This window comes from Furipterus horrens, unplaced genomic scaffold (genome assembly GCF_987537825.1).
Source record: "Furipterus horrens unplaced genomic scaffold, mFurHor1.1.pri manual_scaffold_1, whole genome shotgun sequence".
NCBI lineage: Eukaryota > Metazoa > Chordata > Mammalia > Chiroptera > Furipteridae > Furipterus > Furipterus horrens.
Genome location: NW_028327171.1, coordinates 108311845 through 108336670, shown reverse-complemented (window position 1 = coordinate 108336670; position 24826 = coordinate 108311845). Strand labels below are relative to the sequence as shown.

Sequence of the window (24826 nt, the reverse complement as noted above, 5' to 3'; positions counted from 1 at the left end):
GCTGCCTGACCTCCCCCTCCACTCACTGAAATCGCTGTCACATGATCCTGCCAGGGGAGCAGCTTGTGCTTCAACATCTTCAGTGACAGGGGCTCACTACCTCGCAGACATATACACACCTAATACTAATGGGAACAGAAAGCTTCCAGGTTGATGTCCTCTAACAGCAAAAACAATAATAAAATACAAGTATTATTATTATTACTATTACTACGACTACTACTAATCATAATAATATGGAATGCACATAATACCTTATAAAGGCTTACATACTCCCATCTCATACCCTGCTCTCACCTCCCATCCCAACACTCTGAGTCATTGGACTTGCTTCTTCCCCCTGGCCAGGTGGGAGACACCTATTGACTGCATGGTTTCTCCTCCCCTCCCCGCCTTCTCTCTATTTTGGCAGTTGCCCATCAGCCAGGCCAGCACTGCCTGTGCAGTGAACCCCTGCACTGTGCAGCCATGCACTCTTTTTCTGTGATTCCACTGCCATTCCTTGTACATGTCCAGAATCATCCAGAAACAAAAGCTCAGTTCATGAAGCTTAAGCACTTGAGCATGTTTCTTTAAATGAGATCCCTGGCTATTCATATTTCCATTCCCTCAGCTCCTGCCATAGATTCTGATTCAGGAGGCTTGAATGAAGCCTTAGAACTGGTACCCAGAGTGATGCGCGTGCACCTTATAGTCTGGCTTCAATTACATCAGGAGTCACCAAGCTCCCTCTTAAATGACCATTTAGTAAATATTTTAGGCTTGTGGCCATCTATCTCTGATGGAACTATTCAACTCTACTATTGTAGCAACAAATAAACCATTGGTAACACCTCTAGTAGACTGAACAATGGTCCCCAAACATACCTAATCCATGGAACCAACTTGTAAATGTTACTTTATTTGAAAAAACAATTTTTGCAGGTATAATTAAGAATCTTGTGATGGGAAGAGTATCCTGGATTATCAGAGGGGTTCTAAATGCAGTCACGGGTATCCTTACTATGAGGAGGAGGGCGATTTGACACAGACAGAATTGCAGAAGGTAATGTAACCATGAAGGCAGAGATGGGAATGATGCAGCCACAAGCCAGGGAATGCTGACAGCCACCAAAGCTGGAAAAGGCAGGAAACAAATTCTCCCCTAGAGCTCTGAAGGTAGCACAGCCCTGCTGATACATTGATTTCAGCCCAGTTAAACTTATTTTGGACTTCTGGCCTCCATAACTATGAGAGAATAAATATCTGTTGTTGTAAGCCACCAAGCTTGGGCAACTTGTTTCAGCAGCAAAAAGAAACTAATACACTACCTAAACACATTCACATGGCTGCATTATAGTAAAACTTTATTTACAAAAAAACAAAAAACAAAATACAAAACAGGTGGTTGACCTGTAGCAAAATACAGGCTATAGTTTGCTGACCTCTGAATTACACTTTCAAAAGTACAGGTACACAAGATGGGTTGGAGAGAGAAATAAATATTTGGAAATCATTACTCAGAAGAATAGACAGAAATACTCACTTGAGTTTCCTTTGCCAAGAAGGAGGGAAAGGAAGGAGCCAAAATTTTTTTTTCAATATCCTGTCTATGACCTACTCAGAGATGAACCCAAATAAAACCTTTTGGAATTGTGAAGTGGACAGACTCCTCCAGCTGGAGCATTTCTCAGAGGGGCCTGGGAGGGTGGGCAAGGTGAGGTGTATGTGTGTGGGGGGGGGGTGTGAGGTATGTGTGTGGGGGGATACCCACCTATGGTAGTAAACATCCCCCAGAACACCCAGCTGGGACCAGAGCTCTCCCTTCTCTTTCTGCCTCCCTCTGTAGAAAGGAGGCAGCTGCTCTGAGCATGAATTCCACTACCACTTCTCTCTCACTAACCCACAAAGAAGTGAGTGCCACACATGCACACACACACACAACTTCTCTAGGTCCATTATGGAGGAAAGTTTCACAAACACTCACCAGAAACGAAGGCCACTTTTTCCTTTAGAATGGGAAGGACATCAGAAGCTTTCAAACCATCATTCCGAAAAGAACCTGTGAGACAATAAAACAGAAGGAATCAGGGTGAAAGTAGCCAGGTGGCTGAATCCCTGGGTCCCACCTTCAGCCTCCCAACCCCATCAGGTCTTGTTCAGGTTCTTAGCGCAGCCCAATGGAACAGGAGTGTGTCCACAACAGAAAGAACACCTCCACATGCTGCCAGGCCATAGCAGGGAGCAATCAAGAGAAGGCAGCCCAAGTCACGCCTCCATATATACAAAGGTCTATGCCCTGGAGTCAACAACTATGGCTGTGAACTTGAATATGGGGCCTTTTCAAATGTAATTTTTGTACTTCTAGTGCTAGCACAGTGGCTGATATACACACAGTAAATACTCAGTGAAGATCTGTTGAACAGGTTAGTTAATATCAAGATGGACCACAATGTCCTAAATAATTCTATTTGCCTTTCCTCTGTGTAGCACAGCAACTACTAACCTTTACTTTACCAATGGGAAAAAGAAAGCACAAAAACCCCCAACTGGGAAGCAGAACTGAATGTAATACCCTTCTTCACTTCTCTCTCCCTCCGCTTCCAAGTCACCATCATTAGTCCACAACAAATCGGAGGTAGGAGACACAAAATTTCTAGGCAGAAAGTGTACACCCATCTTCAGCAACTCATTCTCTGCTCACATCTTGCTTCTCTGTTGAAAAGTCCTTTCTGGGATCTAGCTGAGTTCCTGTTAGGAGGCTGGAGGCAGAGGCATGGGGCCCACACAGAATGGAAGATAACCGTATGCCTGGAGAAACAGTAGCCTCGGGAGGCAAAGAACAGCCCAGCCAGGGGTGAGATGCATGGGAAGGGAGGAGCCAGCTTCCACATACACACAAAACCCCAGTCCAGCCCACTGTGCCCCTATCATTTAACCTAAGTAGAACTCCCCAGGAAAGCCATCCCACACGCAGATCACCACAGAGGACATGGCACGGATGGACCCTGGAAGAGAGGTAGCTCTATGTCAGCTCAGTGAGACAGCACCAGAGACCTTGGACACCCCCTCTTGTGCCTTTCTATACTTGGCTTACTCCCCTGCAGTACAAATGTGATAACCTAGAGAGAGAGAAATGTGCTGGGCAGGACAATCCACTCAGGGCTCTCTCGATCTCTAAACATTGACTATTTCAGGAGATCCAAAATTGTTGGGAATTTTGACAACAACCCAGGATTATAATTGCTGGCCTAGGGAAGGAAAATGAGGCCGTTGCGCACTCAGCCAAAGAACAGAAGTGATGTGCCCCTAGAATGCCAGTTGCCATGGTCAGATGTCATACCTTAATTCAAAACAATTTCCCAAGTGTCTATAGCAATTTTTCACTAAAATGATAACAGTGAGCCTTTTTATTCATCAGTTGCTTCTCTTTGCAAGTTGGCCTACAGTACCTGATTCTGGAGTAACCTACTGCAAGACTCACTTTGAGAAAACCATATACAATTGAAGAGAAAAAATCATATCATAAAAAGTTTTAATTGTAAGTATTGTTTTGTACTTTCTATCATTAGTTTCTATAGGTCTTTATGCTCTGACTTTGTCTTCCAACACAGAAGAGCTAGTAAACCTCACTAGTAGAAACTAATTAGAATCAATATAAATTATTATAAAAGTAACAAATACATATAGTTTTTTTAAATCCTCATGCAATAGTTTCAGTTTTCTTAGTAAAAGGAGTCCTGTCAAGCTTTGCCAACTAGATAAGAATCATCTTTGACTAAGACATAAATTGTGTAAAATTATGCTTCTGCATCAAAATAGCTTATTTTCATACATGAAATGTCTTTCTATATGTTATTTTAAAACATTCTTTTCTGCGTCACTGTGCACACTATTTATTTCTATAGAAAAATTTAATATGAAAATCTAAATCTCAGAGTTGCTTTCTTTCAGATTATATACAAGTTCAAAAGTAGCAAGACCCCAACTAATGAGATTTTACTGTATAACAAGAACCCACAACCCTCTTCTCTCCTAAACTCCTGTCTTATTTTCCACTGCTCTTCCACCCCTCCAAGGGAGCTATAACCCCACACAGTCCCCAGACCTTAAGGAAGAGTTTGGAACATGCTATAATAGAAGCAAAAGATTCCCTGTCCTACACTGTTCTTGATCCCACCCATGGAAAAGGAGAGGGAGCTCCAAATCTCATCCTTCACACCCTACTCATCATGCCCACCACGCCCTCTTCCCTTCCAGGCTCCAGGACCCTAGAGAAGGGAGCAGCATGTCCATGCGGCTTGCAGTCATGGGCTTCAGTAAATGTCAATATCTTGGGATGGGCTCTTCTAAGATTCCTAGGGCTTCCTCTTTCCAGGCCAGAGCCTTCCCCCATCCCATTCAGACCACCTCTGTGCTATCTGCCAGGTTGTGCCAACTATAAGAAACCCTAAAGCGCCCAGACTTACAAAATCCTTAACTAGGGGAAAATTATTTTCAAAAACAATATGGTTAACAAGATTTTTCACATTACAAAAAAAGTTGCTCCAGGATCTCTTTAAATAAAAGCTGCCTTAGTAGTTTGAATTAGTTTCTCATTTGCCAAAAATTAAATTACAAATAACATTTCAACAATATGAGGTCTGTCCAGAAGGTATCCATTGTGTAATATGGAAAATAGAGACATTTATTTAACAAGATACAAGATACGTCATACATAAGACAATGACACCTCAGTCCCCTTCAAAGTAGGCACCTTGGGACCTCACACAGTTCTCCCAATTGCCATCAGCTGCCCCATTATATTTTCCTGAATCTCATCAGTGGTCTGAAATCTCTTCCCTTTCAAAGGTGATTTTAGTTTTAGAAAAAGCCAGAAGTCCCAGGACACCAAATCTGGACTGTAGTGAGGCTGAGCCACCTGGGTGATTTGATGTTTTGCCAAAAAATTCTGCATGAGACATAATGCATGAGCGGGCGCATTGTTGTGATGAAGCTGCCAATCACCAGTTGCCCACAGCTGCGACCTTCTGAATCATCTGAATAGTTTCTGCAGAGGAATGTTCAAGCTTAACACAAAATCTGATGCAGATTCATTGCTCTACCTGCTGAGAAATATACAATGTGAAGGCCACACAGTACACATGCTCACTCAACGATGTCTGCTGCCTGCATTAACTAGCATAGTGACGTTGTCAATCTTCACACATGCGCATCCCAGTCCACTGTGCTTGGCTGCCACGGTACATCGATTGCAAACCATTCTCATTATATTAACAATGGCTGGACTTCTTCCAGACAGACCTCATATATGTATTAGGTAAAGTCAAACAGAGCTAAATTAATTAGCCCAGCAGCTTATAAATTTGTGACCTTGCATTGAAAACCTATTTTCACTGATTAAAGATCCTATGTATCAGTTCCCCAAGGGCCCTTGTAAAACCAGCATTAGAACCTATAATAAAGGGGAAGTCCATTTGTAACAGAGCAGAGGGGTCCCCAAAGTCCCCACAGCTCATGGTTTAGGGGATGGGGAAAGGAGACAGTACAGATTTTAAGGTCCTTTGCATATCTATGGCAAGTTGGTAACTAGATAATAGCTGTGCTGCAGCTCAGGGCAAAAGGGCAGATGACAGGCTTAATACACTAGCCTTTCCTGAAGGGAAGCTATGCTGCCCCCTGGTAAAGGGGCAGATGATAGGCTTAAGATACTTTTCATTAACAATGATGTATGGTGCCCTGGGTCAGCATTTAAAATAAGGGCAGGCAGCATAAGAAGAGAAGCCCAGTGGTCTGGAAGGGTGTAGATGGGAGTCTGCTAGGAGGTCTGGGGTGTAAGGGGAAGCCACGTGGTTTGGAGAGAGAGTCCTCCACAAGGTCTGAATAAGAAAGGAGACTCACTGGGAAACCTGCCTGGAGAACATGATGGCAGAGCTGATGAGGTCGGAATTGCAGGGACCTGTCTAACCAAGCACGGATTAGTGGGAGGTGGCTGAAATGCTGAACCATGACCAGGAATACTGAGCTGTGGACTTCTACATTTCTGAAAAACGGTACATCTGACTGGCGTGTTCTGAAACTGGCCCGGTTTGGCAGGGGGAGGCAGTACTAAGTGTTTTGGGTGTTTTAAAGGGAATGGGACATAACGGTAGAAACCCACTGTTATTCTGAACCTGTAAAACTTTTAAGTAAACCCCCTTTCCTTTTCTACCACACTTTCGTATTGGGATTCACGCTTCTTGGCAGTGGGCAATCAGACCCCACAGCTGTTCCAGAGCAGCATAGGCTGGGGTTCTGTAACACACCGAATGCTAACTGTAGCAGGACCAATAAAAGAGTAGCATGTTTTCATTATCAGGTACATGTCTGAGTAGACTTTTAGTATATGGTCAATAAATATTTGATGAAATAACAAATAAGTGAATGAATTGTTAACCCTTCCTAAAGCGACTCGCACAAGGTCAATGGCCTCATCATCACACGAAGTGCTGGTTATCTGAGTAGATGATTTACAGAGTACCACTCCACTCTGAGACTTTTCAAATCTTTTCTTCATATTCATTAGCTTTTAAGATCCTCAGATTATCAGATCAATATGCTTTGAAAGGAAGTCATCGTCGTCGGCAGCCGTCCGTCTCGAGAGACGTTGGTGTAGCTTCTTAAGAGTCTATCTGCACCGCCGAGAATGGCTGTGCAGTCCGACTCGGGAGTGACACGGTATCTGTCTCCTCCCGTGTTGAATCGACATCTTGCGATGAAGCTACAGAGCCTGGGCAGGGTGATATGGAGGGTCTGCTGTTGCCCATGCAGCAGATCCCCCCTCTCTTCGCAGCTGAAGGATCCAAGGGAAAGACGGAGTCAATACAGCTTGGGAACAAATTCCCTAATGAGATTCAGTGTACTTTAGGAAGCTGGAACAACTCTTCTCTGGCCTCCTAGCCCATTCTTCCTCAGGAATCAGGTTAGGAATTATGATGCTCAAGGCATGTCACCCCGTTTTGCAGGTAGCCCCAGTTACCAAAATGGGAGACTAGTGATGGAAGACCTATGAGGCAGACTTGAACTGCAATTGAGATCTCTGATATAAGGTATATTTGCTATCACAGATTATAAATTCTAGGCCAACCACACACCAACTCCCCCTTTCTAAAAGAAAAGCCTGTTGAAACAGTCAGCCCCTTGCTACCTCTAAAGAAAGCCTGAGAAGAAATAAAAGCCCCTAAACCGTGGGAGTTACTGCAAGGGGAAAAAAAAAAAAAAGAACCAGAGGGCACCCCTCATGAACCTGACCCAATGTGAGTGCTGTGTTTTCTCTTAAGGACACAGGCACATTCCGCTGGCATTCAGCACCAATGCCACACCACTCATGTCCTGCTGCTGGCAGAATTACAAGCCTGCTGTTCCCATTAATTAGCAAAGTCGAAATGCTCTGTATCTATTAGGGAAGTAAAAATTACCACTGCCATCTCCCCAGGATCTCCAGCATGGGTCTTCTCCAAGCCCCACTTTGCCTACTCCTCGTTCTAAATGCACTGTGCTTACGTTGCTGCTGCCTGTTCCTCTTCACGTTTTCCTGTCACCGTTCCCCATGCTGGCAAATGCTGACCACCCTCACTCTGGTTCCAAGCTTCTCTGTGGCCCTACACGGTAAGAGCAGGACTAGCCTTTGTGCCACACAGTCCAGTGCATGGTTTTGTGGCTCTAGGATGTCAGTGAGTCCCCCAAGGGCAGCTGGGTGCCTCGTGCTCCATGCTAACTTCCTTCAGAAAGCAACTCTGCTTTCAACAAATGGAGAAACAAACAACGAAAGGTTAATCATTAGGAAGTGCAAGCTGCCAGGGCACCCCACGGATTGCTCTTTACTTCCTTTGGTTTTCAGTCACACTCCCTTAATTTGCATTTATTTAGAAGTTACCGTGCAAATATTCTAATGTCGCTTCAAGTGTGCCTGGACCTGTTTCACCCTTGAGATGGTAAATTTCCCAAGGCTCAGGTCTCCTTTTTCTACTCTGTCCTGGTAGTGTCCAGCATGGAGCCTCCATCCAAGTGGCACTGAAACTGACTGATCTGCTGGACAAAGAAACTTGGCTGCCCTGTATCCTCTATATACTGATTATTGGTGCCATCATCCACTGAGTTACCCAAACAGAAACAGGGGTGCCATTCTAGACTCCTCCCCTCCTACAGCCCCAATATCAATTCAGTTGCTTGGTTCTGTTGATTCTACCCCTTAAATCCCTGTCTAACCCATCATTTCCTTTGCAGTTTCCTGGACCTCCACTCAAGTTGAGATGTCCCTGGTTGTTCCTTGTACTCTATTACTCCTGAAAGGCATTTCTGTGTTTTCATCCTACTCCCCATTAACCGACCCTGACAACTTGAGGGTAGAGCCATGTCTTACCCATTGTTCCACCCAAGCACCAGTGCCATGGTGCTTAATAATTGCTGTGCCTCTTCCCCTGGTCCCTCTCTGTGACTATTTCTACCCCCATCACCATCTTTCTCTCATATTTCCATGTGAACTCTAATTGTGGCCAATATCAATATTAATTTTCTAAGGTCAACATTAGATATAAAGTTCTGGTTAATGGACTGCTTTTGAAGAGCAGAAATTTGCAACACTTACCATTGTTAAATTAGCTCCATTAAAGATCACTAATAATTAGCACTTGAAACATGTGGGTAACACCTCTTTAAGCCTGGCTAATGAGCCAACTGTTTCTGTTTATTCTTCACAAGATTTAACATTAGCTCGAGTTGAGACCTCAGCTGCAATACACACACTCACTCTCCCTCTGCAGAAAGCCGACATCATTCAGTGTCTCTAGACACAAGAAAATGTGTCCACTTCAGAAGTGATCATATCTGCCCATGACTTTTTTAAAAACTAATTCTTTGCTAACTAACCTGGTTATTTAAAGTGCTCATGGATGGTAGTGATGATAAAAGATTTATTGTCTTTTTGTTACAATGAGCATTATTCTTAGATGGGTCCTCAAAGTAACACAGAACATTGGCCAAAAACGAATTAATCAGTGATGAATACAAATCAACTGTTGAATACTAACACTATATTTGTTTGTATAATATATTTAGAGAGAGTTAAGGGGTACTCAGAGGCAGAAGATATGTGCTGTGGAAGTCCAGACATATCAAAGTCTCGCTCCTTGGGACCCTTGCTCTCAGTCTCCTGCCCTCTTCCTCAGTGTGCCTATCAATAGTATTTTAATTTTAATTAATTTTAATTAAATCGGGCATAATGACTTCAGCTAAAGATGAAATTGTTGATTTGAAAAGCCAACTTTGGTCTTTGTCATTATGAAAGACACTCTGGCAGGCATCCAAACATGAAATGGCCCAGCACCTCCCAATACCTCTCCCTTCTTCCCATTTCCCATGGCCTGAAATTTGAGTGTAGGTGGCTTACAGCAGCAATGGCTGACTGCAAAGCTCAGAGCAGGAGACCCTCACAGGCAGATCCTGGAGCAGTCTCTCTCATCCCAGCCCAGAGGTCTCCCTGCTCCATCTCCATGCTTTCTGGTTCCACCGCTGTGCCATTCCTGCCCTAGTCTCACCACGCTGCCCATTAGGGGAAGCAATGCCACAGTGATATACTGGGCACAGACTGGACACAGGCCCACCACAGACATGGAACTACACGGACCAAAGTAATAACCAAGACTGCAGAACTGTAACCCAACAAGTGAGAAGGGCCACACCCAAAGGTCATGTTATTTTTTATTTATTTATTTATATTATAATTTTTATTTGTTTGTTTATTTATTTATTTTTAGAGAGTGGGGAAAGGAGAAAGAGAGGGAGAGAAACATCACTGTGTGGTTGCCTCTCATTCACGTCTCCAACTGGGGACCTGATGTGCAACCTAGTCATGTGCCCTGACTGGGAATCGAACCAGCAACACTTGGCTCACAGGCCGACACTCATTCCACTGAGCCACAGCAGCCAGGGCCCCAAAGGTCATGTTATTGAACACACTTTACCAAACTAAAGCACCTCTCCCCATCCAAAGACATGTGTGTTGCCATGCTTGGTCCTGAGCTAGCTGTGTAGTCACTACTTGGAGTGAGATAAAAGAGACATTAAGAGATTTCATGGAACTTCTAGTCAAGATGGAGGCGTAAGTAGACATGCTTCGCCTCCTCATGCAACCACAAGAAGAATCACAACTAACCTCAAACAAAAACACCCAGAACTGCCAGAAAGTCAAACAGTATGGAAGTTCAACGACCAAGGATATAAGGAAGCCAAATTGATCCAGACACATAGAAGGGGCAGACACAGGGAGTTGGGGGTGGAGAAGATGCAATGCAGTGTGGTGTGGAGCGGTGGCAGTGGCAGTGGTGGAATGGGCAGTCCCACATTTATGTGCGGTAGATAAAAATTGGGAGGGATAACCTTGGAAATGAGCAATCCCAGCCCCAGGCCAGACTGTGCAATACAGGGCTCCAGAACCAGGAAGATAAAGCTTCACAACTTCTGGCTATAAAAACCAGTGGGGGTTGAGGCAGCAGGAAAAATTGCTAGTTTCTTGGGAGAGTCTGTCTAAAGGGCCTGCACAGGCTTACAACATATGCAAACCCATGTACTCTGGGAATTACCACAGAGCAATAGCTGGAAGGGTGCTAGTCACATACGGTAAGTGGCTGAAGTGACTGGAAATGGGAAAAATGTTGGAAAAGCCTCCAGAAGCCAGGCAGCACCATGGTCCCCTCTGCAACCCCTACCCCTACACAGAGCCACAAAGTGGTGAAGCAGGCTGCCCAACCCTGGTGAATACCTTAGGCTCTGCACCATACAACTTAACAGGCGCACTAAGACTGTCAAAGCAGCTCTACCTAATACACAGAAACAAACACAGGGAGGCTGCTAAATTGAGGAGACAAAGAAATATGGCCCAAATGAAAGAACAGAACAAAACTCCAGAAAAAGAGCTAAATGAAACAGAGATAACCAACCTATCATATGCAGAGTTCAAAACATGGTGATCAGAATGCTCAGAGAACTCACCCAGTATGGCAAAATCATAAGGGAAGAAATGAAAGCTACATAAGTGAAAAAAAGAAATATCCACAGGAAACCAACAGTGAAGGGAAGGAAGCTGGGATTCAAACCAATGATTTGGAACATAATGAAGAAATAAACATTCAAGTAGAACAAAAGAAGAAACAAGAGTTCAAAAAAATCAGGAGAGAATAAGAAGACTCTGGAACATCTCCAAAAGTGCCAACATCCAAATCATAGGGGTGCCAGGAGGAAAAGAGGAAGAACAAGGAATTGAAAATTTATGTGAAACAATAATGAAGGAAAACTTTCCTAATTCTGTGAAGGAAATAGACATACAAGAACAGGAAGCACAGAGAAGCCCAAACAAGCTAGACCACACCAAGACACATCATAAATAAAATGCCAAAGCTTAAAGATAAAGAGAGAATCTTAAAAACAGCAAGAGAAAAGAAGAGAGTTACCCACAAAGAGGTGCCTATAAGACTATCGGCTGATTTCTCAAAAGAAACTTTGCAGGCAAGAAGGGACTGGCAATAAGTATTCAAAGTGATGAAAAGCAAGGACTTACAACCAAAATTACTCTACCCAGCAAAGCTATGATTTAGAATGGAAGGGCAGATAAAGTGCTTCCCAGACAAGGTAAAACTAAGGAATTCATTATCACCAAGTCCTTATTACATGAAATGTTGAAGGAACTCACTTAAGAAAAAGAAGATGAGACTTCTGGCCAAGATGGAGGCCTAGACTGATATGCTCCATCTCCCTCCACAACTGAGAAGGACTACAACTACCGCAAAACTAGAAATAACTGGAAGTTCTAGAAAATAAAGCTACTTGGAAGTCCAACGTATGAAGTTATAAATAAGTGGTGCTCATCCGGATGGGTAGGAGGGGCAAAGCTGGAACAGAGAGGTCAAGCTGTGCTGGCGGCAGCAGCTGCAGTGATGGCAGCGGGATGGCAGTAAGCACAGACACCCATATTTAAGGGGAGGCAAAAAGTGCCTGGGGAGCACCCCTGCCTGCAGACCAAACCCATCAGCTTGCGATTCCAACGCTGGGGAAGGCAGACCCCCATTCCCTCGGACTGTGAGGCCCAAAGGGCATGGGGATGGAGGAGGAGGCTCCCGGTCTCTCAACAGAGAGTGAACGGCAGAAATCCATCTTGGACCCTCGCCCCCACACAAAGCGCCACAGTGTGGTGAGGAGGGTTGACCAGTAGTGACCAGTGCACAGGGCTCGCCCTCTACAGCGTAGGGGGTGTGACAGCTCCGCCTAGGAAGCAAAAAACTGTCAGGATGGCAGGGATCATGATAGAGATCCCAGTCACACAGCTGACCAGACAGCAAATATATGATCTATCGGACCAGTAGATGGATACCCTTTCTGATGCTCAGTTCAGAGCTATAGTTATAAGAAAGCTTACAGACCTAACAGCGAATCTTAAACAAGACAGGGAAGGAACGAAGGCTAGTCCTGCTGAAATGAATGAAAACACATAAGAAACTAGTGGTGAGGGAAAGAAAACCAGGGATCAAGTCAAAAAATCGGAACATAGGAAAGGAACAAATAGTCAACCAGTGCAGAAAGAGGAAACGAAAAGTAAGGAAAATGAGGAGAGGCTCAGAAACCTATGGGACGGCTATAAGTGGGCCAACATCTGAATCATAGGGTTGCCAGAAGGTAGAGAGGAAGAACTAGAAATTCAAAAATTATGTGAAAAAATAATAAAGCAGAACTTCCCTAAATTGGGGGAGGAAATAGACTTACAGGTCCAGGAAGCACAGAGAGTTCCAAAAAAAAAAAAACTGGACCCAGGGAGAACCACACGAAGACACATTATAATCAAAATGTCAAAAATTAAGGATAAAGAGAATCTTAAAAGCAGCAAGAGAGAAAAAGAGAATTACATACAAAGGGGTCCCAATAAGACTATCAGCTGATTTCTCAAAGGAGACTCTGCAAGCAAGAAGGTACTGGCAAGAAATATTCAAAGTAATGAAAATTAAAAATCTACAGCCACGATTACTTTATCCAGCGAAGCTGTCATTCAGAATAGAAGGGCAGAGAAAGTGCTTCCAGGACAAAGCTAAACTGAAGGAGTCATTAGATCCAAACAACTGTTATACGAGATGTGAAAGGGACTGGTTTAGGAGGAGGAGGATCAAAACTATGAACATTAAAATGAAAACTGTATCACAACAACCAACAACAGAAGCGAGGGAATCGAAACAAAGGCAAACTAAGTAGGCAATGATAGTGGAAAAAGAATTATAGGTATGGGGAACATATTGGGAGGAGGTCAGCAGGGAGGGGGAAGGGGGGAAAGGGAGGGAGATGGTACAGAAATTAAGAAGCATAGTAGGAGGGAGTGGAGTAGATTGGAAGATGTCGAGAAGAACTATATGTACAACCAATGGGCATGGACTAAGGGGCGGGGGGACAACTGGAAGGAGGGTGGAGGGGAACAAAGGTAAAAGAAATTGGGACAACTGTAACAGCACAATCAATAAAACATATTTAAAAAGAAAAAAGAAAAAGAAGATCAAAACTATAAACATTAAAATGACAAACTCACAACTATCAACAACTGAATCTAAAAAACAAAAACAAACTAAGCAAACAACTAGAACAGGTACAGAATCATAGATATGGAGATCATGTGGAGGGTTATCGACTAGGAGGGGAAGGGTAAGAATGGGGGAAAAGGCACAGGGATTAAGAAGCATGACTAGTAGGTACAAAATAGATAGGGGGCTGTTAAGAATAGTATAGGAAATGGAGAAGCCAAAGAACTTACATGCATGACCCATGGACATGAACTAAGGAGGGGACTGCTGGAGGGAAGGGTGGTACTGGGTGGAGGAAGAAAAATTGGGACAACTATAATAGCACAATCAAAATATACTTAAAAATATATCTCAGGGAGCTAAATAAATGTGAAGAAATGTTTAAGGAACACAGATAGGGAGAGATTACTAAAGAGAATAAAAAGACTTGTCCTGGTATAGTTTTCAAATAATTGTAGTAACCCAAAATGAAAGGTCTGTGCACATCACACACACACACACACACACACACACACGCCGTGGAAATGAGAAAGCATGAACAACCTAATACTATGTCTCCCAACACTATGTTTAGGTTTCTGGATGCTGGCTGACCATATCTGAGGTGGATGGGTTGGCCATAGAAAGATTCCTAGAGTTTTAAGCAATTTTTAAATTCTTAAGTTATTACCTTGGGTATCTAAACACTGCCCAATTCAATTCAGTAAACTTTATTGAGCACCTAAATGTGTCAGACACAATTCCAGTCACTGTGGGTACAATGATAAAAAATATAGAATTCTTGACTTAAAGAGATTTTTTTGCTTAGGGGGAGAATCAGATACAGCAACATGTTATTTTAATATCATGTAAGAAACACAATGATAGAGGTAAACACATACAAAAAAGTCCCACAGGGATAATAAAACTTGAAAGTATCTGAAAAGTGAAAGAGCAATGACTACAGAAGAGGCAAAAGATTACGGAGTCCTCAACAAGGTCTTGGACTGGACAGGATGGTGGTAAATATCGAATCTCTCTGGTTGGTTTAGAGGAAGAGAGAAGAGTAGCTAAGATGTGGTAGTTTTCCCCCTGACCCAGAACCTCTCCAGAGTTAACAGAGAAATGAGTTAATGTTTTTCAGAAATAAGCAACAAAGTTTCCCTGTGGATCTATCATAACCAAGAGCCAGCATAAACTAGGAAATAACCAAGATCAAGAGAAATTTTTTCGTGACGCCTGCAATTTCTTTAGAAAGAAGCAATAACAATGTCAAATACTAAATAGGAAACCAGGGATAATCAAAATATTTCACGAAGCTAGACTCCTTCTCCAGAATTATGGAAAACAGGGAGCTGGGAGATATTCACAAAGGGTTGCCTAGGTAACCCTCAACTCTGCTCACCATAGAACATATTAAGCCACAAACTCCAGAAGCACTTGGTAAACTGAGCAGGCTTCCTAACCCTGCCTCAAAAATGTGTGTGTTTGGGGAGGGCCATGAACCTCATGAAACTGTATACAGTTATTGCATATATGCCCATATGTGTTTGTTTTTCTGAGAAGAGAGTCTGTGTAATTCTAGTTTTCATCATCTTTTCAAAGGTATTGATGACTCTCTAAATGGTTGGGAACCAATGATCTAAGGCAAAGTCAAAATGAGACCTTATAATTCGTCTCGAGTTCTAACCATTAGATCCTATCAACCAGCATCTGCCTCATTCATGGCCCAGTCTCTAAGATTAATGGTTTACCTGGGACCCAATACTGTAGTTGGGCTGGCAGAGAAAGTAACTAGAACAGAGAAATGATTTAGATTCCTTAGCTTGGGTATAGAAAGCTGAGGCAGACAGTGGGAGGTGAAGGCCGTGTACAGGATATGCTCTAAGGATAAGCTGAATCAGCGGTGGTTCTGTTCTCTCTGTTACGGAGTCACTGAGGGCCAGGAAAACTGAGGTTAAATGAGAAAGAGTTTTATAGATGCTGTGGCAGTACCTTTCCTAGAAGTATTCCAAATTGAAGGTGCCCCTGGCCTCTAACCCCTGCTAGCAGAGGAATGACTACCTGACTTCCCCTGGATCCACGAGAACTTATGATCAGGGTTGGAGCCAGAAAAATGGGTCTGCATATTTATTTAACAAGATCCCTTGGAGGCTGGTTCATGGCAAGATAAGAAGGGGGTTCTCAAATGTTCCTAGTCAGGCAGCCACAGCTGGGCATGCCTCGCCACTATTTGCTCAACAAGCCATTTTCTGCATGAGATGGCAAGCTCTCCCTGGGCAGGCACATCTTGAGAGACAGCCCTGAGTAAAGGACTTATTAGCTGTGTGCCCTTGGACAACTTACTTAACCTCTCTGAATCTGTTTCCTCATAGGAGATCACACCTACTTCATGGGTAATGACTAAAGAAGAAAATCTATTTGAAGGAACCAGACACAGAGCTGATGTCAACATAACACTTTGTCCCTCTTCCATTCATCTTGGTAGCCTTAGTATGGGGCATGGCACACAGATGCTCAATAATAAGTGTTGATTACATGAAGGAACAAATGAGCGAGTGAACGAGTAAGTGAATGGACTAAATTTGGAAAATAAAAGCTAAAAACTGCCTCCTCATCTTCCCACTACACACCAGTAAGCTACGCTGCACATACTCATCTGTGTGGTTCCTCTTAAGTTTTTATTAAACCTTTTTTTTATTGTTATTATATTACAGTTGCCCCAATTTTCCCCTTTGCCCTCCTCTGCCCATCTCACCCCCAGCTCCCACAGTCAATTCCTACACTGTTGTCCATGTCCGTGGGTCATTCATACATGTTCTTTGTCCAGTCCTCTCTGCTTCTTTCCACTGGGATACTATGCAGCAGAAAGGAGCTTCTACCTTTTGTGACAGCGTGGATGGAACTGGAGCACATTATGCTAAGTGAAATAAGCCAGCAGTGAAAGACAAATATCATATGATCTCATCTGTAAGAGGAATCCTCTGAATTTTTATTGTTTCTCTCCCTTACCCAGCCTGGGCTGTTTGGCAAGTGCTCCCCCTACTCCTGTATCCCTAGCCAGGTTCCCCAGCTACAAAGGAATGCCTCCTATCTGCAATGGAAGACCAGCTACTGACCGAGCTGACTGAGCACTAGCACCCTCCTCTTGTGTCCAGAGGGCTATGATCATGGGCACCCTTCCCATACTAATCTCTATGTGCTGGTGCCTATAGCTAGCATACGCTTCATTCCTTCTTCCCGGGCTTCTCTTGCCAGTGCTCTTATGAGACTGGGTCCCAGACAAAGGTGCACAAGTCCAGATGGCATTTCTGAGAAGTATCCCTAGTGAAAATGCATCCCAATAGCAGCTCCACCACCTGAGATGACGTAGCCCCAGCATCTACCTATAGGCAACACCATCAGAACCATCAGGAGTCCCAGCTGCCTGTAGGGAGAAAGAACAAGAGGCCTAATAAGAGTATGTGCACTGAAGATCTTTTCCTTGGTTGGCCTTGAGTTATCAGGCCATTGTGAATGGGGAGTTCACAGAGGAAGAAAGGCTAGAGAGGTTGCAGAGCTGGGTATAGAGGCACTGGGGAGTTTCAAAGAAAATAAACTTGGGTGAGTCAGACAGACCCACAGATCCACCTGCTCCCCACAATAAGTGGTCCCAAACTGCAAAAAATCTCTTTCCCATGCTCTCTGAAACTATTTTCTCATTAATTCTCCAAAACTTAGAATTTCCTCCAGTAATCTAGGAAGAACACTTCCAGGAAGCCAGAATACCTGGTCCTCTTTGCTCTCTTCCAGCTCCTTGAAGCTGAGGAGCCCTTGTCATGATCAGGAAGACACAAGGCTGCTTTGTCCATGGGTGAGTGCACATTTACTCACAACACGACTTCCATGCTAAAGACTATAATAATGTTAAGGTAGAGAGTAAAGATATTTATTATGGACTTACAACTATTGAAAAATCACACCACATTTAAATGTTCAACCACAAGGGACTGTCAAAATAATCCATGATATATCCACTCTAAACAGCCATTAAATATGACACTATACAAGAATAGTTAATGCCATGGGAAGTTTCATGGTATATTAAGTAGGAAAAACAGATTATAAAATAGCATGTACAACCTTATTCTGTTTTTATATATACGGGTGTGTGTGTGTGTGTGTGTGTGCTGAACATGGGAATGTGTATGTATAAAAACCACATATATACATGTACATAGAAGTTACCTCTGGAAAATGGGAATATGGCTGATGGTGCTAATATTCTTTATTGTTTTTCACTGTCCAATTTTTCTTGTTTATTCTTGATATAATTGAAGAAGAGCAAATTCTCTCTTTTGTATAGTAATCTTCCATAAACAGGATCATTACATAATATTCATATACTTAAAAAGTGTAATAATTAGGTTGTTGTTACAATACCATCTGCAAACAGCATTTTAAAAGCAAACTTATTTAAAATTAAGGACAACTATGTACACAGCTGTTCACTCTGTGATGTGATTCCATCACAAATTAAAATGACTACCATTCATCATACATAAAACTGGACTGAAGTCCAAAGAAGCTGTAAGCAGAAAATTAATTTTTTATTAAATGTCATTTAAAGATTTGCCATATATGCCAATAGGATTTACCTCAGGAATGCAAGACATTAAAGAAGACTCAAATAAAATAAAAATTCCAGTAAAATCAACATGTTATTGGATTTTAAGAGCTAAATATTACAATAGATATATCTGTTGACTTCATCTCTAAGTACATGTTATGTGTCAAAGGGATTTTATTCCATTTTGAGGAACTAATGAATGAAAGTAACTAAACATCTTTTTGGAAAAAAGATGAATAATGGGTTGGACTTGCCAAACTAGATAGTAAAAGAAAACATTTTAACTACAATTATTAAAAGGTAGAACAGATATAAGAATCAACATACAAATGAATGAAGCCTGATTTATAGACCAATCTGAAGCAATGAGGAAAAGACGTTTATTCAATAAATGGCCCTGGAACAATTGACTAATTTGGAACAGACAAGTCAAGTTAATCCTCACAACTTCATACCAAACACCAAAATAAATTTAAGCCAGATGAGAAGCCCAATCTTAAAAATGACATAAAAGAATACCTTCAGAGTTAGCAGCTAAGATAGAGGCATAGGTAGACACGCTGCATCTCCCTCCACAACTAAGAAGGAATACAACTACCTCAAAACTGGAGACAACCAGAAGTTCCAGAAAATGGAGCTGCATGGAAGTAGAACAAACAAAGATATAAAGAAGAAATAGTCATCCAGATAGATAGGAGGGGTGGAGCCAGGGTAGAGAGGATGCGGTGTAGTGGTGGCAGCAACGTCAGCAGTGGTGATAGTGGCTGTGGCTGGTTGGCAGAAAGCACAGTCACATATTTTAAAAAGTCGGAAAAGACACCTGGGGAGCAATCCCAGCACCACACCAGACTGTGCAGCTCAAGGTTCCAGCACCAGGGAAAATAAAGCCTCATTGCTTCTGACTGTGAAAACCAGTGGGGATTGGGGCAGTGGAAGAAACTGCTGGTATCTCATTAGAGCCTGTTTAGAGGCCCCCATAGTCCTAGAACATCTGAAGACCCAGCCATTCTGTGAACCATGGTCAGGGCTACAGCTAGAGAGGTGCCAGTCCCATACAGGAAGTGGCAAAAGTGCCTGGAAAAGGGGTGAGTCTGAGCAAGTGGCATTGTTCCCTCTTGAATCCCTCCCCCCCACACAGCGCCAAAACATGATGAAATGGGTTGCCCTATACTGATGAATACCTCAGGCTCTGCCCATTACAATGTAACAGGAGCGACAACTCTACTTAAGATACAGAGGCAAACAAACACAGAAACTGGTCAAGATGAGGAGACAGAGAAGTATGGCTCAAAAGGGGGAATGGATCAAGGTTCCAGCGGGAGAACTAAGCGACAAGGAGATAGCCGACCTAACAAATGAGGAGATAGCCAACCTAACTGGCACAGAGTTTAAAACATTGGTGATAAAGATGTTCACACACTTGACAGATATGCTGAAGTATGGCAAACGCATAAGGGAAGAAGTGAAGGCTATGCTAAATGAAACAAAGGAAAATCCACACAAAACCAATGGTGAAGGGAAAGAAACTGGGGCTCGAATCAATGATTGGAACATAAGGAAGAAAAAAACAGTCAACCAGTACAGAATGAGGAAACTAATTGAAAAAGAATAAGGAGAGGCTTAGAAACTTCTGGGACAACTTTAAAGATGCCAATATCTGAACCATAGGGGTGCCATAAGGAGAAGAGGAAGAGCAAGAAATTGAAAACTTATATGAGAAAATAATGAAGAAAAACTCCCCAAATTTGGCAAAGGAAATAGTCATACAAGTCGAGGAAGCACAGAGAGTCCCAAATAAGCTAGACCCAAAGAGGAGCACACCAAGACACTTTATAATTAAAATGCCATATGTTCAAGATAAAGAGAGAGCATCTTAAAAGCAGCAAGAGAAAAGAAGAGAGCTATCTACAAAGGAGTGAGTTACCTGCAAAGTCTTACCTATAAGACTATCAGCTGATTCTCAAAAGGAACTTTGCAAGCAAGAAGGGACTAGCATGAAGTATTCAAAGTGATGAAAAGCAAGGACCTACAACCAAGATTACTCTATCCAGCAAAGCTATCATTTAGAATGGAAGGGCAGATGAAATGCTTCCCAGATAAGGAAAAGCTAAAGAAGTTCATCACCACCAACCCATTATTATATGAAATCTTAAGGGACTTTTTAAGAAAAAGAAGATCAACATTATGAACATTAAAATGACAACAAACTCACAATTATCAACAACTCAATCTAAAAAACAAAAACAAAAACAAACTAAGCAAACAACCAGAATAGAAACAGAATCATAGGCATGGGGAGCATTTGGAGGAGTATCAGCTGGGAGGGGGAAGAGGGAGAAGTGAAGAAACGGTGCAGGGATTAAAAAGTATAATTGGTAGGTATGAAATAGACAGGGGAAGTTAAGAATAATATAGGAAAGGGTGAAGCCAAAGAACTTACATGCATGACCCATGGACATGAACTAAGGGAGGTAGGATTGCTGGAGGGAAGTGGGGTACTGGGCAGAGGGGAGTAAAGGGAAAACAACTAGGACTACTGTAACAGCATAATCAATAACTATACTTTAAAATTACCTTGAGAGAAAATATGGGTGAGTATTTAAACTGATCCCCAAGTGAGAAAGAGCTCTGAAGCATTGAAAAAGATTGAGAAGAAAAATGATGGTTTTATTTGTGGACTATTGTAAACTATAAACCAGAGTATAAATGACAAACTGCGAAACATATCTACAACAAATCTGACAGAGAAAAACAGGCAAAAGTATAAATATACATTTCAAAAAAGGAGAAATGGCTAATGAACATAAAAAAGTAATCAATCTAATCAGTAATCTAGGAATTGCAAACTAAAGAATGAGATATTTTAAAAATATATTAAACAAGAGTTCAGTGTTAACCCTACCTGCCCACATCCCAGCTAGTGGAAGTAAAATTGCTGCAACCTTTCCAAAAAGCAATCTGGTAATATGAATCATGAATAATAATAACATGCATTACTAGTGACCTAATGATTCCCCTTCTCGATGTCTATCCTAAGAAACTAAGGAAAAATGAGGACAAATATTTGAAGACAAGAGGTTTTGAGCAGTATTTTTTATTGTGGTCCCAAACTGCAAACAGCCTAAATGTCCAGCGGAAGGTGACAAGTTAGATGAACTTGAGATAGCTATAAATGAAACACCAATCAGCCATTAAAATATTTTTGAGTAATTTATAATTTCATGGAAGAATGCATATAATATGTAAAGTAAAAATTAGGATACTAATGATACATGTGCTAATACATATGTTGGGTTGAAGCATATGAGATTATTGAGACTCAAGTGGTTTCTTACCTTCAGAAATAGCCATTTGGTGTGATATCAAATAGGAATATAATGTATTTCTGGGTTGTGGGATATTTCATTTTCTTCTTTATGCTCATACAGTTTTCAAACTTTCTACAATGAATATGTATTAAAAACTTAAAGTTGTATAATTACACGAAGAACATACAAAAACATACCAAAAACTCAAATCTATACTAAACCACTCTGCTTTCTCCTGTCTGGATTTTACAGTCCTCTGCCTCTTTGATCTCTTATTCTCCATGCTCTTCATCTTTCTCTCCTTCAATTTATTTGCATGTCCTATAATTTGCTTTTGAGGTTAACTCCCAGAATAAGAAGCAGGGCCCTAGAAAACATCTGATCTGGGCTATCAGTCCCTTTTCCTCCAGGAAACCTTCCTAGAGCATGCAAGAGAGTCATCAGATTTCTATTGCCCAGAAGTGGCCAGCAGAAGTACCAGTCAGTAGAAGTACCACAGAAGGGGAGGGGAAGCAGCCTCCTCACTAGGAATCCTCCTCACTCATGTCACTGCCACTACTTTAAAGCTGGGAATGAAGTACCTGTCACTGTCCTATGGGCTTACAGGTAAAGGTAAAGGCCCATAGGCTTGGGAGAGAAAATCCAGTAGCTTGCCTACACCCGCATGGTGGTGAGAATTAATCGCAGTCACGTAGCCTGACATCTCGCTGGATGTCTGTTGGAGCCTGCATCCATAACATGATGAGGACTCATAGCTCCTGGTGGCATGTCCTCTCTCAGCACTTCTTAACTATGCCCCATGAGGTGGCAGAAAAAACACCAGACTTGGAGTCAGATAGACATGGATTCAACTAATATCAACTTAGCAACTTTGAGGAGGCTCTTCACCCTTTCTGCCTTCAATTTCTCAAGTGGATATGTCAATACTACCCTCGTAAGGATAAAAGAAGTTCAAGGTTAAGCAGTTTCCACACTGCAAAGCCCTATACAAGAGTAAGGTATTAGCTACCATGTCTCCATTGAAGCCCTTTTTTGGAAGCAATTATAGATTTTACGCCTTTCTGTTCTTGAAGCACGCCTGTGCTTTCAGGCTTGAGCTAAAGCACTCCTACCACCACCACCATCACCACCAGCCACAGGAGAGAGAGAGTCCCCTGTACTGGTGACCACAATCAGAAGAAGCCTGGGTCATTCCATGCCTACCTGCACTGCTCTGCTGTCTCAAGTCTGAGGACATAAATGTGCCAGTTGTAACCCTGAACTCTCTGCAGGCACTGGTTTGCAGGGCAAGTGTGGGACTCGATGTTGGATAACTGCATAGCTATGTTCCCATTCCCATTCAGGGAACAAAGAGAACATGGCTCCTGGTACAGGTTGAGGATGGTGTCAGAATAACCAAAGGCACTTCCCTGACACTCAGACCAACAAAACCTAGAAAGACACTCTCAGTTCTTCATGAAATGCCAGCCCCACTAGAGTGCTGACTCCTTTCTAACCTCTTTCTCTTTTGAGGACAGAATTTATCCTTGCAACCACTATAATGCATCATGAGATGGATGGCCACCCCAGGAATGGGGATAGGGTGCTACCTTCCACATTTTCAAGTACAGCATTACCTCCCCTCACCACCTTCTCTCACTATGCTCATCCAGAAAGAGAGAGGAAGGAAGGGAGAAAGGGGGAGAGAGAGAGAGGGAGAGGGAGAGAGAGAGAGAGAGAGAGAGAGAGAGAGAGAGAGAGAGAGAGAGAGAGAGAGAGAGAGACAGACACAGACAGACAGAGAGAGAGAGAGAGAGAGAGAGAGAGAGAGAGAGAGAGAGACATTGATTGTTTGCCTGAGTCACTTGGCCAGAGCCAGAAACCATTTCTAAATGTGCCCAGTGGCTTTATAAACAGCGTATGCCAATGATTTGAGCAGAGACAACAAGTTTCCTTCTCCTCAGATCACCGGACAAAATGTTCCCCTTTCTAGAGAACACAATAGGGGCCAGAACCAGACAGAACCAAATGGAATGCCATAGTTAGAAAGTCCTTATAGAGCGCTGGTCCTTCATTTACAAGAAGGAAAAAGGAGACCCAGTGAGGGGAAGAGACTCAAGGTCTTATCATATTGGGTCCAGAAACCCAATCTTAGTCAGGCATTCTCTGCTCTAACCACGTGGTCTGAAGGGTACCCCCCACTGCACATGCACTCGTATTAAAACGCAAGGATGGGTAGACGAGAGTTTAGAGCTTTGCTGTCAACATAGTATCCACTAAAACATATGAAGCTATTTAAATTTTAATTAAATAAAATTAAAATTTCAGTTCCTCAGTCACATTACTAATACTCAAAGTAGCTAATGGCTATCATATTGGAGATACAGATAGAGAAAATTTCCATCATTGCATTAAAATTCTATTGACAGTGCTAATCATTCAGAAGGGTGGATATGCTACAAATGGTTAAGTTCCCTGAAGGCAGGGTCTATGTCAAGTGCTCCCTTGAAATGTACAGGGAATGTTCCCCATACCCCATAACTAATACTGAGTGAGTGAAAGAATAGTCCATGACACAGCCAGCAAGGGGCTTGGCCAGCAAGGACCCAGAGTTCACGAGACACAGACCTGCCATCCTGGGGAGCCACAGAGATGGCCATCCTCGGTCTAAGCACATGAGCCTAGGGAAGAAAAAGTAACTTCTGTCTCCTCACCTCTTTTGTTCAAGAAGAGTGATTATTAATTTTGGAAATCTGACCATATTTTCCAGTGGGAACTGAAGACTTCAGTTAGTAGTTGCCAAGCCTCAGGTAGATGCCTTTGAGCCTCGGCCATTCTGGAAGGTAGCTGTGCCGGAAGGCGAAGAAGCCTAAATGAAAAGGAAAACCCTCAGGTCCCCCAAGGGAAAAAATCTCTTCCGAAAGCTAAGAGACTGGAGACTTGATGTTTTGAGGAGTCAATCTGAAAACTTGCATGTGTTCAATTACTCTATCAAGACAACGAAAAGCTGGATGGTCACACTAGAAATCAGGCTGCTTTGCTATGGCAAGAAGCCAACCCACCCAATGGCTTTTGAAGCCCAGTCTGACACGTGGCAAGGTGAGAAGTCACTCGAAAGGCTGAATGTGTTTTTTGTCACAAAAAAAGCCCCTTAGCAAACAGGTTTGACTGTTGTATTCTATTCAAAAATTTAAGTACAGCCAGATTAAGAAAATTCCTGCCAATAAAAAATGAGTTTTAGAAATTTCTGGATGTAAAGACTCCTATAAAGACATCCTTTCCAAGTAAAATATGATTCATTAAAATGAGACAAAGGGGGTGGGGGGGAGATGAGCTGCTTACAGAGGCTAGAAAAAGACCAGGCCCTCTGGATATTTTCA

The 24826-nt window shown here is 42.5% G+C and overlaps 1 protein-coding gene across 5 annotated transcripts in view; it reads right to left on the bottom strand.

Annotated features, from left to right (window-relative positions):
• Nucleotides 1–24826, bottom strand: part of KALRN (kalirin RhoGEF kinase) — a 684790-nt gene that overhangs the window by 470654 nt on the left and 189310 nt on the right. For all 5 annotated transcript variants that reach the window (XM_090277665.1, XM_090277675.1, XM_090277684.1 and 2 more), the window contains exon 2: nucleotides 1967–2041. In XM_090277665.1, coding sequence (XP_090133791.1) covers nucleotides 1967–2041 — 75 coding nt within the window. The remainder of the gene's footprint in view (nucleotides 1–1966; nucleotides 2042–24826) is intronic.